Source organism: Natrix helvetica, assembly GCF_964273705.1.
Source record: "Natrix helvetica genome assembly, chromosome: Z".
In the NCBI taxonomy this organism is placed as follows: Eukaryota; Metazoa; Chordata; class Lepidosauria; order Squamata; family Natricidae; genus Natrix; species Natrix helvetica.
The window spans coordinates 117,237,002-117,252,005 of record NC_138554.1 but is presented as its reverse complement, the minus strand read 5'-3'; the positions used below and the strand labels follow the sequence as shown (position 1 = coordinate 117,252,005).

Sequence of the window (15,004 nt, the reverse complement as noted above, 5' to 3'; positions counted from 1 at the left end):
TGAAGGTTGAAAAAAATGTAAGAAAGTTTTATTATATTGCATACATTCTTACAAAAAGCATACTAATAACTACTTTTACATAAATTTATATTTACATTATTCAATTCTCAATATAATTTTAATAACATACACTCAATGAAAAGAAAATGAGAATATTCTCCAGAATTCAGAATAATCGCCCCTATTAATTAGAACTCAACGTTGCACAAATGGAAATCATTCCTCCCAAAACACATAAAAATTGGAAAGTCCCAGATCAATCCGTGCCCAAATTTCTTTCAATCATAAGTTGACTATATCGTTAGGAACACAACTGCATTTTCTGCAGTTATTTGGCTCTTGGATTAGCACATTAGCATAACCAGTAGTGCCCACAACTGACAAAGAGTTATATACACTGAATATGCCAAACATACCAAACCTAAAGTGGCTTTAACAAACGAGACTTTTAACATTCATGGATCTCTTTTTCCAAGTACTGCACATTGTCTCAGAATCTCCAGGTATAGAATAATAAGTTAGAAGATCAAATGCTGGTGGATAGAGTCATCTCTTTTCTAGTTCTGCTTTTAATCAGACTACGCACCTATTATCTGACAACTGAATTCATATACTATATTCCCTAGTCCAATGTAGTGACATCTCATACAAAGAGATTTATGTTTTAAAAAGTATTTTATATAAGTTGGCTGCATTAGTTGATCTGTACATGCACTCAGATCAATATACAAATCTTTGATTTTTTTTAAAATGGGATTTTGAGAGATTGAGGAAGGGAGAGTAGAACATTATATTTGTGGGAAAAAGAACGTACTGTGTCTATCCTATTGAATTTCAATCACTAACATTGAGGCAAGGATAGCCCATTATTAGTATTATACTTTTCAGTCTACATATTGCCCTGCATGTTTTAGATTGCAATACAAGGCATATTTCAAGTGCATAACTATTATAGGTACACAATATTCCTGAAGAAGTTTCTGAACAAGAAATTGAAAATTTGGGATTTTTAAAGAATTCATATATAGAATTTGTATAATTCAATCAGAGGCACAATCTCAGGGTTTTATCAGTAAAAACTGAAATATAAAAAAGTACCATATTTTTTGGAGTATAAGATGCACTGAAGTATAAGACGCACCAAGGTTTTGAAGAGGCAAATGTAAAAAAAAAAAGTTTTTGTACTCCGCAAACCTCCCCAAAACGGCCCATTTTTTTTTGCAAAAATGGGCCCATATTTTTTTAAATATAAATAAATATTAATAAATAAATATAAATAAATATTTTTAAAAAATATGGGCCCAGCCTTTAGGAGGTTTGTAGAGTGCTCCTGGGGGGTGGGACGGAGACAAAATTGAGCAAAAAATGACCCGTTTTTTGCTCATTTCTGCCCTCCTCAGCCCCCAGGAGCTCTCTGAAAGTCTCCTACAAGCTATGCATGGCCATTTTGGTGAAGGGGTTGGGGTTTCGGGAGGCAAAAAATGCTGTATTCAGTGTATAAGACGCACTCAGATTTTCAGCCTCTTTTTTGAGGGAAAAAGGTGTGTCTTGTACTCCATAAAATACGGTACATGGATTTTTCCATTGTGTAATTTGATACTAGATAACCATCTTCAGATGTAAACCTCAACAAGTCTAGTGAGTTTTACTTCATGTACTTGGACTAAGAGAACTGCAACTATATGTACCAATTGTTTTGTTTAGAATTTGAAAAAGCTCAGTGAATCTACAGCTTGGAAGTGATCTGTGTCTCATCTGCCACAACAGCACAACCAGACCTGATCTTTTGTAGTCTCTTCCTAAAGCATGGGAACAGCAGGATAACTTTACAAGTCAGAACTACAATTGGAAGAATAACTGCTATTATGAACGTGGGTGGAGTATACCATAAGTACTGGCGTAGATCAATCCATTTATCCCATGCAAATACTAGTGCATGAATAGTACAAAGCAGCAATGCTAAATATCCCATCTTGCTCTAGGGAAAAAAGGAAGAAATTTTAATTAGAGTTAATTAAGATTAAATATAATTCACAGTACCTGCTAGATACATATATTTAGGAGTATTAGTTGACAAGGGTAAAAAGAACAGCTTAGTCTATTCATGGGGATTAACAGCAACTTGATATTGCAAACCAGCAGGCATGGAAATAAATGTTCATTTGCTTCTGACTGCAGGAATCAAACTGTGTCAAAACGAAAGCTAAAAGAATTGGTTCAAAAGTTGATAATCTTAAATGTTTTAAAATTCTACAAGAAATTGATGAATACTTTTTGTTGTTCTTAATATCTATTAGTTCCAAAATATTAGTCAGTAAAATATTAATATGTAGTTACAAAAATCAGGTCTCCATATCTGGACTTCTTAAGACATATTATGTAAAATGTATGAAATTTTGCAACAGTGGTGTAGAATTCTAATAAATATTTTATTATCTGAATGTGAAGAGTGCAATACCTCCATTCTAAAGTAAAAGGAAATATTTTTCAACTAAAGAGCCTCTCTTTCTCATAACTGTTCCATGAATTATATATCAACAAGCAGAGTTGAAATCAATTGAGTAGGAAAAATGGGACTAAGTTTACAGGTATCTCTCTCTTTCATGCATCCCATCATTATTTCATCATTTCAACTGGATATAGCAGAGATTGAACATCAGGCTTGTAACACCCAAGTTCATGCTCTGCCGCTAAACGATCCTTAGTAATGATCCATCTGTCTGTCCATATACCTGAATATAATGAAACTCTCTCCAAGTCAATGAATAGCTGACAGATGGAATTGATGTTACTGCCAACAGAGCCAGCAAAGCAAGTGCCAGAATTCCTAGAGATATATAAATCTCCATTCTCCAGACATCATGTTCAATCCAGGCATTTTCCTTTTTTTGCTGTACCTGTGGAAATAATATTACAGTTGGAAAAAATACCAGAATAGCACCTTGACAGCCTACATATACTTAACATTCAATTCTAGTTGTATACTTTTTGGGGAACTGTATAGATAACCCTCTAGCAGGGGTGAAATGCTACTGGTTTGGAGCGGTTCGCCCCAATTGGTACTAAAAAAATGCCACCGGTTTGAGTGAACTGGTATTTCTGACGATCAGCTGGATTTCCTGCTTTCTAGCTAATCTAAATTGCGTGGCACAGCAGATTCCCCCACCCCCACCCCGCTGTCCTACTTACCTTTGCAGGCAAGCTCGGTAGCAGGCTCCACCCACCCACTTGGACATGTTTTTGATGCTCTGCACATGCGCAGGTTCTGCACATGTGCGGAGGTGGCGCACAAGCGCACACATTCACATTTGCAAACCAGTAGCGAAGATACGTACATTAACCACTGCCCTCTAGGAATCTGATTAAATGGAATGACAGCCTATTGTCATTTATGTGATTGAAATATAAGCAGCGGTTACATCTCAGACAACCCTGTAGTTTCCCCGTGTAAAAGTATACATGGGTCAGAAATTGCAGTGGGATTAGGGAGAAAAATAAATAAATGTATATGTGTAAACAAGACCACCTCTGTATTGTTTAACAACAAACCTAAACAAAATAGGAGTCAGCTGTTGCATTTTCTCAGCTCTGTGTACCAAATTAGGGTATAGCTATATTTAAACTATCCTGTTGTTTATACCAATGACAAACAGAAATTGCATCAGCCTACACCAAAGCAAAGTCAATTAGACTGAATATTTACTTACTTCAGCAAAGTGTTAACTCCCTAAGAAGATTAGTTCCAATTCCTTGTTAACTTGATTTTCCCAGCATGACTCCCTTTATTTGCTGACAAACAGAATTCCTTCTCAAGCTAAATACAACCTTTGGCATATTGTGACAGGTAGTGCACTAAGGAATAATATTTTAAGTGACTAATCAAGGGAGGTTCTCTTGGCAACCACTATTAACCTGCTAGGACAGTCCCTGAATCAAAATGTTTTACAAAAAGTTCTATTATACAGGTAGTCCTTTAGAGCACAATTGAGCCCAAAATTTCTGTTGTTAAGTAAGACATTTTTAAGTGAATTTTGCCCCATTCTATGATTTTTCTTGCCACAGTTGTTAAGTAAATCACTACAGTTGATAAGTTAGTAACATGGTTGTTAAGTGAATCTGGCTTCCCCATTGATTTTTTTTTTGTCAAAAGGTTACAAAAGATAATCATATGACCTTGGGGCACAGCAATGGTCATAAGTATGAACTAATTGCCAAGCATCTTAATTTTGGTCACATAATTGTGGGGGTGCTACAAAAGTGGTGTGAAAAATGTTCCTGTCACTTTTTTCAGTGCCGTTGTAACTTTGAACAGTCACTAAATGAACTGTTGTAAATCATTTAGGACTACCTGTAATTGACGTGCCCAAATAACAAATGATCAAAAAGTTAATATTTAGCATGGGAGATAGGATGCAAATTACATAATTTTTTTTTCTTCACATCACTTTGACAAAACGTTTTGCATTATATACTTGGGACAAAACCATTTAAGATTTCTAGCAATGTTTTGTGTCAATGATTTTCAGGGTGCAAAAAAACAACAGCACTCAGCTACTGTTCTTGACAGGTTCTACTAAGTTGCCTTCATTGGGTAAAAAGCCCAATTCCCAACCTCAATTCAACAACAATTCTCAAGTTGTTGGGAATACGTAAAATAGCATAATATGTATCTATATATATAAGAATAATCCAATGGAATTAATGGAGCCTATTGTGATGAAGCATGTACAGAATTAGAAGCCTTTCTTTGCTTCACTGAATCCATTTTTTCAACATTACCCATTAGAGACTAGATCACCAGAAATGCACATGTGGGTGCCTTTGTATATGTAGTGAAACTGTAATAATACATACCTGCTGATACGCCCAGTTTAAGAGTTTGTATCTGTAGGATCTCCTCATTGGATAGCACAAACTGTAACAGGCATGCATGGAGCCGAAAAAGAAGCTAAGAAGCCCAAATTGTTTTCTTGATAACATCCATCTGTCTAACCATTGTGGAAAACGTCTATACTTAGTTCCATAATGGAATTGGAAACCTGCAGCTAATATCCCAGGTAAATAAACCAAGGCCAGAAGAGTAATTGATACCACAGGTAAGACTTTGTTTATCACCAAGATTGGAATTTTATAAAATACGTTTTCTTGAGCAGTGACAAAGGGATGGATGATGTCCCTTAGGAAAGTATAACTAAATATAAACAAAGAGAGTATTAATGCTGTTTTCACTGGTAAATGCCATTTAGGAAAAATATCATATTCGCAGTACTTATTGGGAGGAGACTCAAATTCATCTGTGTGGGTCCTTTGATGCAGGCGAGAGAACATTTCTTTAGGAATGCCAGGAGCTTGTAAATCCATTATCTGAAAAGAACAAAAGGTACACATAAGCCTATAGAATGATTCAATATTACTAGTAATAGTAGATCCGTGCATTGTTTTTCTTTGTACATTAGTCCTAATGTAAGATTCCTTCCATCTGAAATTTCTCTAAGCCTCAGATTTTAGGTTACAGGAATTTGTATAATCTGAGGTTGTATTTCATTAGCTTAGTCATGTGTAATTTTCGGGAAGCTGGTACTTCTATATAATGTTTTCTCACAATATTTTTTGAATTTTTGAATTAGTGGGAAAACATTTTAGCCAATGCAGAGATCTGAAGATCTTAAAATTGTATTGTTTTATGACCTTTGAAGTTGGTTTAGCTCTTAAGACGAATATAGATTTTTATGGGAGTGCAGCTACAGCTTACAAAATCATTTTAAAATGGAATCCTATATTGGAAAGTATTTAATGCTATTTGAAACTAATATTCTTTACTCACTAAAGTTTTGTTTCTCTAACAGTATAGCTAAAATTATCTTGATTAAGATAGAAGAGCCATGTTTTTCTTAAAGACAAGATGTGAATGTGGTTGAATTTTAGCTTCCAAAAAATGCAGAATAAATGTGGTATACTTTCTTCTATATTACAATATATTAACCTAAAAATTATAAAACACTTGTAGACTAAATATAATCTCTTCTCACAGGCCATTTAAATTCAACAAGACAACTTTAATGTTAATTAAAGGGTTCTTTATATTAATAATTGTTTCTAAATTCCATATAACTTCCTGCACTGAATGGGAAAGTCAATACTTTTACACTTACAACATCTTAAATATTTTATTCAAGGATGCATTTTTACCGCCCCGAGTCCCTTCGGGGAGAGGGGGCGGTCTATAAATACTGAAAAATAAATAAATAAAATAAAATGTTAATAATATTAATTCAGCTAGTAGGTTTTAATGCATAGCTTTGCCAGAAAGTCCAAAGCACATTTCCTACATTATCACGGGAATATAAATAAAGAACCCAATATGTTAAAAAACAAACAATAACCTTTTGAACAAAGTAAATCACTGCACCAGAAACCTTTTCTGGGGAACATTATACCCTGTGAAATAATTCCAGAATGTCTCTGAGCAACTTGCACATTTTAAAGAATAGTGAACCAATAAAAAAAGGAAAAAAGACCACATACATTCAGACATACCATAGTATAGACATCATTAATACCCCCACCCTCAAGTAATAAAGACTCCAAGACATCCTACCATAAGGATAGGGAAAATAGGCAAATATTTAAAGACTTCTGGAAAACTATCAGATCTCTGGAGGGATATTATTCAACAAAGAAAGCATGCTTCCTAGGTCCTGTCAGGTGGCATTGTTTGACTAAAGAAAACTGAAATGTACCAATATTGCCTGGTTTTACTGGATGGACAGAAACAATGGAAGAAATAATCTGGTTTAAACCATTAAAGGTTTTATAGATTATAGCCAGCACACTGAATTGCATCTGGAAGCTCACTGGAAATCAATGCAACTTGTTCTGTAGTGGTGCCACATGGGCATATTGAGGGCTGCCCATTTCCCATACTACTGCATTCTGAATCAGCTTTTGAGTAGTCTTCAAGGAGTCCCATGTGGTATTCATTGCAGTAGTCACAAATGCATAAGAACTACGGATGCATGACCATCTGGAGGCCCTATGATTCCAGGAATGTCTGTCACTTGCATGATAGATGGAAGTATGAAAAAACTGTCTTGGACACAGCATCTGCTCTTTGTCCCAGGAACTTTGAGTCCCAGAAGAACACCAGATTGTACACCAGTCAAAAGTGGAGAAGTATAACCCCATCCACGTTTAAAGAAAGTTCCTAGATAAGCGGGAGGGGGGGGAGTCAAAATACAAAGCCACTCAGTCTTGGCACAATTGAATCTGAATCTGTTGCTCATCATCTGGACCCACAGCTTCCAGATATTGGGACAAGACACTGATAGATGGTCCATCCAGGATCAAGTTGTTAGGTATCACGTACATATTGATGATACTGGACTCCAAGCCAATGGATGACCTCCCCAGTTGTTTCATGTAGATATTCAGTAGGAGAGAAGATAGCCCTGAGCCATTGTACAAATGAGGAATATATGTCTCATGCTTGTCAGATCCAGCAAGCTGAACCATATACAAAAATTAACATCCACAGTTAAGCAATAGGTTTCTTCTGACCACATCCTGATTCCATGTCTAGGAATGTGTTTTTGGCATTGTAGTGAACTGACATCATAGCCCTTCTAAGGTTCCTTCTGAGTCTGTTTTCTTGTAGTTTTAGAAACATGATGTATATATCCCGGGTTCTACCGTGTGTCCATTTGAAATAAAAATCTCTTGCATATTTACCATTATTCACCAATTATTGATAATTAAGTGCTGTATCTACTGCCACCCCTCAGAAAAAATTGCAGATGGGGCACCAAAGTACCATCCAAGGACAATTTAGAACAGATTACAAAAATACAAAAATTACCGCTTTGCCGAAAACCTCCTGTGTAATTTCGGAGTTCCTTTTCTGATTTTCATCTTGATCCATATTCTTCAACAATGATTGAAGTTCTGTATATAGTTACTGGATGTCTGAAAACAATTTCAGGAGTTTTTTGTTACTTATTTGCATTTAAAAAAAAGATGGTATTAGTGAAATTTATAAACAATCAAAGATACTTCTTTTAAGAAATCTTTTTTTATAAAAGAAGAGAAGGCCAAAATGTTCTTGCAAACCTAAATGAAAGAATAAGTATTTATAGTCACATTTAAAAAAAACTTGGATTAGAAAACATTAAAAACCAATGATGCGGTGTCATTCATAATTACTAATTTCTAATAATTTGAATTTTTAATATTTGAACTTGATAAGATTTAAATCAAGAATGTCACTAGTCTGACTCAGATATTTCTAAAATCTACTCAGCATTTTAATTTTAGAATAACATAGTTGGAAGGGATCTTGAAAGTCTTCTAGTCCAACTCCCTGCTTAGGCAGGAAACACTACATCACTTCAGACAAATGGATATTCAACATCTTCTTTAAAAAGTCCAATGTTGGAGCATTCACAACTTCTGGAGGCAAGTTGTTCCACTGATTAATTGTTCTTCAGGAAATTTCTTTTTAGTTCTAAGTTGTTTCTCTCCTTGATTAGTTTCCACCCATTGCTTCTTGTCTTACCTTCAGGTGCTTTGGATAATAGTTTGACTCCCTCTTCTTTGTGGCAGCCCCTGAGATATTGGAAGACTGTTATAATGTCTCCCATAGTCCTTCTTTTCATTAAACTATCCAGTTCCTGCAACCGTTCTTCATACGTTTTAGCCTCTAGTCCTCTAATCATCTTTGTTGCTCTTCTCTGCACCCTTTCTAGAGTCTCCACATCTTTTTTACATCATGGTGACCAAAACTGGATGCTGTCTAAGACTGAGTTCCTTTTCAAGTCATGTTGATGTTCCAATTTTATCAAAAAATCCTGCCAGTATTTTTATAGAAAACAGAGAATATTTTTATAATAAAACTCAATTCTGACATGGATTTTGAGACTCACGGATGTTCATCATCACCTCCCTCTTAAATAACCTAACTTTGGTACAAAACCTGACTGGTTTTATGATAACCTCAATCATTACTTTATTATTTAACTTGGATTTGATTTTTATGCACCCAATACAAAGTCAAATTAAGACTGAATTGCTGAATCTGCACCCCACCCCGAAAACAATGGAAACAAAACCAGAAAAAAAAACCCAAAGAAAACATTTCTTTATTGTGAGTGAAGGGAGTATTTTCCTAAAGTGAAAAGAAAAATGAAAACATGGAATAGGATACTTGCAATATCTATGACATAGATATTTTGATATAGATAGATGTTTGCTCAATATCTTCAGTTATAACAACCCCAAAATTCTAATTGATGTGATTATTGCATGCCATAGATTATTCATATTATAAAACTTTATGATGTCTAATGTTAGAAGCCCCTATGTTCTATAGAGGAAGCCTGGTTTGTTTGGCTCAAGCCAACAATGACTTCACAGTATCATTCAGACTTTTACAGAAATATCAATACTGTGGCCTTCCCAATATCTAGGCTGACATTGCATGGCAAAAACCATATAATTCAGTGGTTCCCAACATGGGGCCCAGGCCCCTCAGGGGGGCAATTTGATTTTTAATGGGGGCAATTTGAACCTTGTTTAAACCAAGTTAATGGCCTTTTAGGCTTCATCCACGTGATGAAGATGCTTGGGTGAGGCATGCCCAAAAAATGGTTGTGAACCACTGATATAGTTAAAAGAGTTACAATTCTGCTTATTGTGAGAAGAGACTGCAACTATTAACTGCTTTTCAATTATACTTCCTATCTGTTTCTCGTAACTTCCAGGTCCTTGATCTCCAAATACTGAATACTAAATAAAAATGCTAAAAGTGAAGATATTAAAGTTTGCTGTTCCAGCAACTCCTTAGTACAGGTAGTCCTTGACTTAAAACAGTTCATTTAGTGACCGTTAAAAGTTACAACATCATTGAAAAAGTGACTTATGACCATTTTTCACACTTACAAATGTTTTGCATCCCCATGATCATGTTTTACATTTGAATGCTTGACGACTGACTCACATTTTTGAGAGTTGCAGTGTCCTGGAGACATGTTGACAAGCAAAGTCAATGTAGAAACCGGAATCACTTAACCACCATGTTATTTATTTAAAAAATACAGTGATTCACTTAACAAATGTGGCAAGGAAAGTCGTAAAATGGGGCAAAACTCACTTAAATTTCTCATTTAACAGCATAAATTTTGTGCTCAATTGTGGTCGTTAAGTTGATGATTACCTTTATTTATTTTAGTCTCTGCTGCATACTAATTTTTATGTAGAGGGATGAATAGCATGGTTATCACTTAGAGATCTGATTACGTAATAGTTTATATCTGTTACCTAGACATTTGTAGAAAGAAAACTGCAGCCCTTTTTAAAATATAGAAAGGTTTGGGTGATTGACTTTACCCTGATGCCTAAATCAATAGTTCTAAGTTTATCAAAACACACTTAGGCAGAATAAAGTCTTAACGAGACCTTAATGAGGTCTCATTGCTGAGTATCCATTCCCAAGACTGAAATCCTATCCAGAGTTATCTGAATGTAACTTTGTTTTAGGGCAGTGGGAATGATGCAGCAGGGTATTTTGCATTGGTACAACCTTGGCCAGCATCATGCACACACAGATAGTCCTTGACTTACAACCTTTCGCTTAATGACTGTTCAACGTTACAACAGCACTGGAAAAAAAGTGAGTTTTAACTGTTTTTCATGCTTACAACTGATGCAGCATCCCCATTATCACATGATCAAAATTCAGGCACTTGGCAACTGGCATGTATTTATGACAGTTGCATTTCCATGTGATCATTTGTGACTTTCGCAGCTGGCGTTTCACAAGCAAAGTCAATGGAGAAGGTCAGATTTGCTTAACAACCACATGATTCACTTAAAACTACAGTGATTTTCTCAACAATTGCGGCAAAAAGGTCATAAAATGAGGCAGAACTTAGTTAAGAACTGCCTTGCTTGGCAACAGAAATATTGGGCTCAATTGTGGTTACAAGTCAAGGACTACTTGTTAACACCCTTACAAGTGGTTTGCACAACCTTGTTTTACTGCACTCAGAACTTCATAAAACTTGGCATATTAACTGCCTGTCAAAGAGCTTGAGAATCTGTAGAGGTGCAATATATGGGAATATATGTAGCTCAGGGTTGAACTGTGAATCCACGAATCTACTCCCTTTTAGTAATGAAGATGCTACCTAGTGCAGTAACAAAACATATACAACAAAACAATCAAGGTCAGAGAGCACCAAGAGGTTCCAACCTTGGCAACTTTAAGGCCTGTGAACTTCAATTCCCAGAATTCCCCAGTCAGCCATATTGCCAAGGTTGTATACCCCCCCCCCCCCCCGTCCTAGAAGGTACAGTAAAAATGTGTCCTTTTTACTCTTAATTCAGCAAAGCAAAGCTTGGAAGAGCTGGGGTGTCATTTTCTGAGCTTTAAATAGCAAAATTAGTTCTGTGCTACCTCAATATGAAAAGTGTGTAAAAAGTGTGGCTGTGCACAGCAAATGCAAGCAGGAAAATGTTCTGAGTCCTTTCCCTTTTTGCCCTAGTACTGTCTCTGCCACTTTCAGTTTTTTTCCTCCCCTTTTCCTGCTGATGCTGCAAAAGGCAGAGCGCCAGGCAGCTCCTGTACTGAGATCTCACGATAAACGGTGCTTTGCTTCTATGCCAGCGTCATCTAAAATTAACAGATTCAAATCTACTTACACCAACACTCAATTCATTCTCCACTTATTGTCTTCTGTGATTCAAATGACCCAGCAGGCTCCAGAGGGTTCTAAGAGTTGCCAACTCTAACCAAACCTTATCACTAAAAAAGGGGGGGGGAGGGGAGCTGAAAACAGTCCCAGATGAATACCCAGTGGTGAAAATGGTAGTTTGAACAGTTGCATAACATAATAAGATAAAATTGATTCTATAAGTTCGCACCGGCCAGAAATATTTCTGGTTTACTTACAGTTCCTTAGAACTGTAGGTTTCCTGTTTCCAAAAATCCTGTTAGAGCCAGCCACATATCATCACACGGTATATGAATTTGCTTCCCTTTTCAAGAGCTGCTGCTCAGAATGGACAATTTTTGGTCACTTAAAACTCTCCAGAGAAACTTGTGGCTTTGGGATCTTATGACGTGGGCGAGCCTGTCACATATTCCTGCTCAATATCGCTTTTGTTCGGGTGTTCAGGTTTGCATTAGGGAGGAGGGGTGTGTGTGTGAGTGTATGGGTCTTTTACAGCTTCTCTAACTAATAACCGAGCCCACCCACTGGTGATATTTGGTGAGCGACGTATATATATCGCCTTTCCGGAGATGTGGATGGGCTGCTCTCTCACACGATTGCCTGCCCGACAGAACTTGGTTCTGTTTTGGTGCTGGGGAATATTCAGCGACCGACCGCTCTGAACTTACGACTTTCTCGCCCTCGACTTCGGGAATCCGGGTGGAACGATTCAGCCGGTGCAGCGTTTCAGCCAGCCCGGCGTCTCTGCACAGCTCCACCCTGCGCAGCATGTGGCCGTGTCGCCTCATCCCTCCCCTTCCAGCTCCGCCTTCCCATCCCTGGTTTGTGGTTTTTTTCGGGCCTGCCCTGCCTTTCTTCTGCCTGCAGGACTTGGCTGATTGATACGCAAAACAGCTCGTTAATCAAATGAAAAGAGGCGATGTGCGGGAAAGCCAAACTTTGAAGAATATGCAGATGTAATAAGCAAACCTCTCTGTTGTCCAACAATTCGGGTGTGAGCCTGGTGCTGAAGCCAATGATGGATGCCAGACACGAGGTGCAGGTTTTCTGATTGCTTTTTATTGGAGTACTCCAAGGAAAAGGGTTCCTGGTCAAAAGCCAAGAACCAAGAACAAAGGATTAAGAAAGCTTTATACATTTTCACTAAAGGAGAAGGTGGGACAAGGTGAAATAATAAGAAATATCCTCTAATAAACATTTTAGCAATAATTCTACAATTAGTTCTATAGCTGGTCTATAGCTGTCCCAGTCCTAAGCCTTGGCTAATGAATGCCCCAGGAGTTATCTAATAGACATTTCATTTGCTGCAGACCATCTCCATTGCTAACTTTTAACTGAGGTCTGCAAGTTGTCTAATCCTTGTTATTTTTATCAACTTTCTACCTACCCATAATTGCTACAAGCTTTACACATGCATATTTCCTGTTGATAAGCATTCTTTGTTCTTGCCACAGACACACACATCCCAATTACAGTCTTCCTGATTTACTTACAAGTGTGTGCTATGACCTTGCTTTAGCATCCAGACCATCATCCCCCTCCCCACCTTTGAATCTGAAAATGATCTAATTTTCCAAGATTCGCCCAACATCTATATCCTGTACTGGGAGACCCCCCTCCCCTTCAGTTTGCTTACAAGTGGGGAGGCAAAGCAGATGGCATTGTAATGCACAACAGGTGATTAAGAGAACAATGACTATGCCTGCCAGTGCCATTATTAAGTACTTAGCCAGTGAAATCAGGCAAACATCTTGTCAGCCAATGCCACTAGTATTTCCATTCGTCCATAGGGGTGGTGGTTGCAGCTATCTTTGCGATGTGTGTAATTCAGCTGTGGAATTCCTCCGATTTGTCCAGAATAAGCACACAGCATTGTTGTCCAAGTAGTGCACACACATCTTCTTAGGATGCCAATATCATATCTAGAGCCGTTCTATTCTGAACTGTCGTTGTCTGAATGGCTTCTTGTTCTTTTGCTGCAGGAATAAAAAAAAACTCCCCTGTCTCATTAGCTAGGATTTCCTCCACTGCTTGTATATGATACAAAGCAATATTAAGGGACCAGAGCCTACAGAACAAAGAGGTTGGTATCCTTCAGTACTTTCTGAATTGTCAAGATTCCTATGGATTCCAATCTTTTTTTCAGGTAATGTGGGCATAATATAGGTGGGTGGGAAGAGCCCAGACACATAACAAATCATATGGTCTCATCCTGACAGTTGTTAAGTCTATTTGTCTTAATATCTTAGCCTTCACACACAGATGCACCAATCAGCTAGTGGTAATAATTGGGTAACTCCTAATTCTAGTGTGGGTAGCTACAAATATATTTTGGGGAAATGTTCTAATTGAGAAAACACCTATGGGAGATCACAGTTGTCTTCTCACACAACTATGGCTCTGGAGGCTTTTGATTCCAGAACAATAACTTAAGTCCCAGTTCTTCTACTGAGAAAGTCACAAGCTGCGTAGTCCAAGAATCAGGAAGGGCATATCGTGGGTATTTCTTCACTCTGGAAGTAATGCACCCAAGATGCCAGGCCTTCACTTTTAGTGCTGTATGGGTGGTCTGAAGCACTTGAAACGGTCCCTTTCACTGCTGATTCAAGGAGGTTGTTGGTCCCCATGTCTTTACAATCATCCAGTCTGCAGGCTGAAATGGATGCAATGGATGATCTAGTCCTGCAGATAATGGAAAATAAAATTCATAACCCCAGCAAGTTGTCTTACATATTGGTGCAAGGTCAGTTTGCCCACCAGTGGGATGGATCTCTCTTCTGCCTTTAGGGAGGGATGTGGTCATCCAAAAAGGGCCTCAAAGAGTCTCAAGCCTATTTGCTTTCAAAGTGCAATGTGAATCCCTAACAACATGAGTGGCAAGTTTGCGGTGAGGACAGGTGAGCGTCCTGGCATAGTTAGCTAGCTGTTGTTTTTGTAAATCATTTCAATTTTTCCATAGGACTAATTGCCAAGTGGTAGGCTGAGTAAAGCTTCCAAGTGATGTTTAACTGTTCACACAAATGTAGCTATGAAATATGGGTCACAATCAAATGATATACTATTTGGCAGCCAAAACCTAGGAATAATTTCTTCCAGTAGGACGTTTACTAATTCATGATCTTTATTAGTCCTGCAAACAAAAGCCTCAGGCCATCCTGTGAAGGTACATTCCAGTCCCAAAACATACTTAAAACCTTGCTTTCTAGATAATTCAGTGAAGTCTATTTCTCAAATTGTTCTTGGATAGTTACCGTTAAGTTGGACTCATAGGGGTGGGT

At 37.5% G+C, this 15,004-nt stretch overlaps 1 protein-coding gene across 3 annotated transcripts; it reads right to left on the bottom strand.

The window, feature by feature from the left end:
• On the bottom strand, positions 1-12,504 carry STEAP1 (STEAP family member 1). Of its 3 annotated transcripts, XM_081931988.1 has the most exons (5): positions 12,395-12,479; positions 7,856-7,962; positions 4,855-5,364; positions 2,733-2,897; positions 1-1,978 (listed from the first exon to the last, which is right to left on the bottom strand). In XM_081931988.1, exons 2-5 carry the CDS (start codon positions 7,916-7,918, stop codon positions 1,727-1,729), a joined length of 990 nt encoding a protein of 329 aa, XP_081788114.1. In that variant the 5' UTR covers positions 7,919-7,962; positions 12,395-12,479; the 3' UTR covers positions 1-1,726. The 3 variants fall into 3 exon arrangements, with proteins under 3 accessions (XP_081788114.1, XP_081788113.1, XP_081788115.1); XM_081931987.1 differs by lacking the exon at positions 7,856-7,962 and having other exon boundaries at positions 12,395-12,504; XM_081931989.1 differs by lacking the exon at positions 7,856-7,962 and having other exon boundaries at positions 1,845-2,897; positions 12,395-12,504.
• Between the last annotated feature and the right edge of the window lie 2,500 nt (positions 12,505-15,004).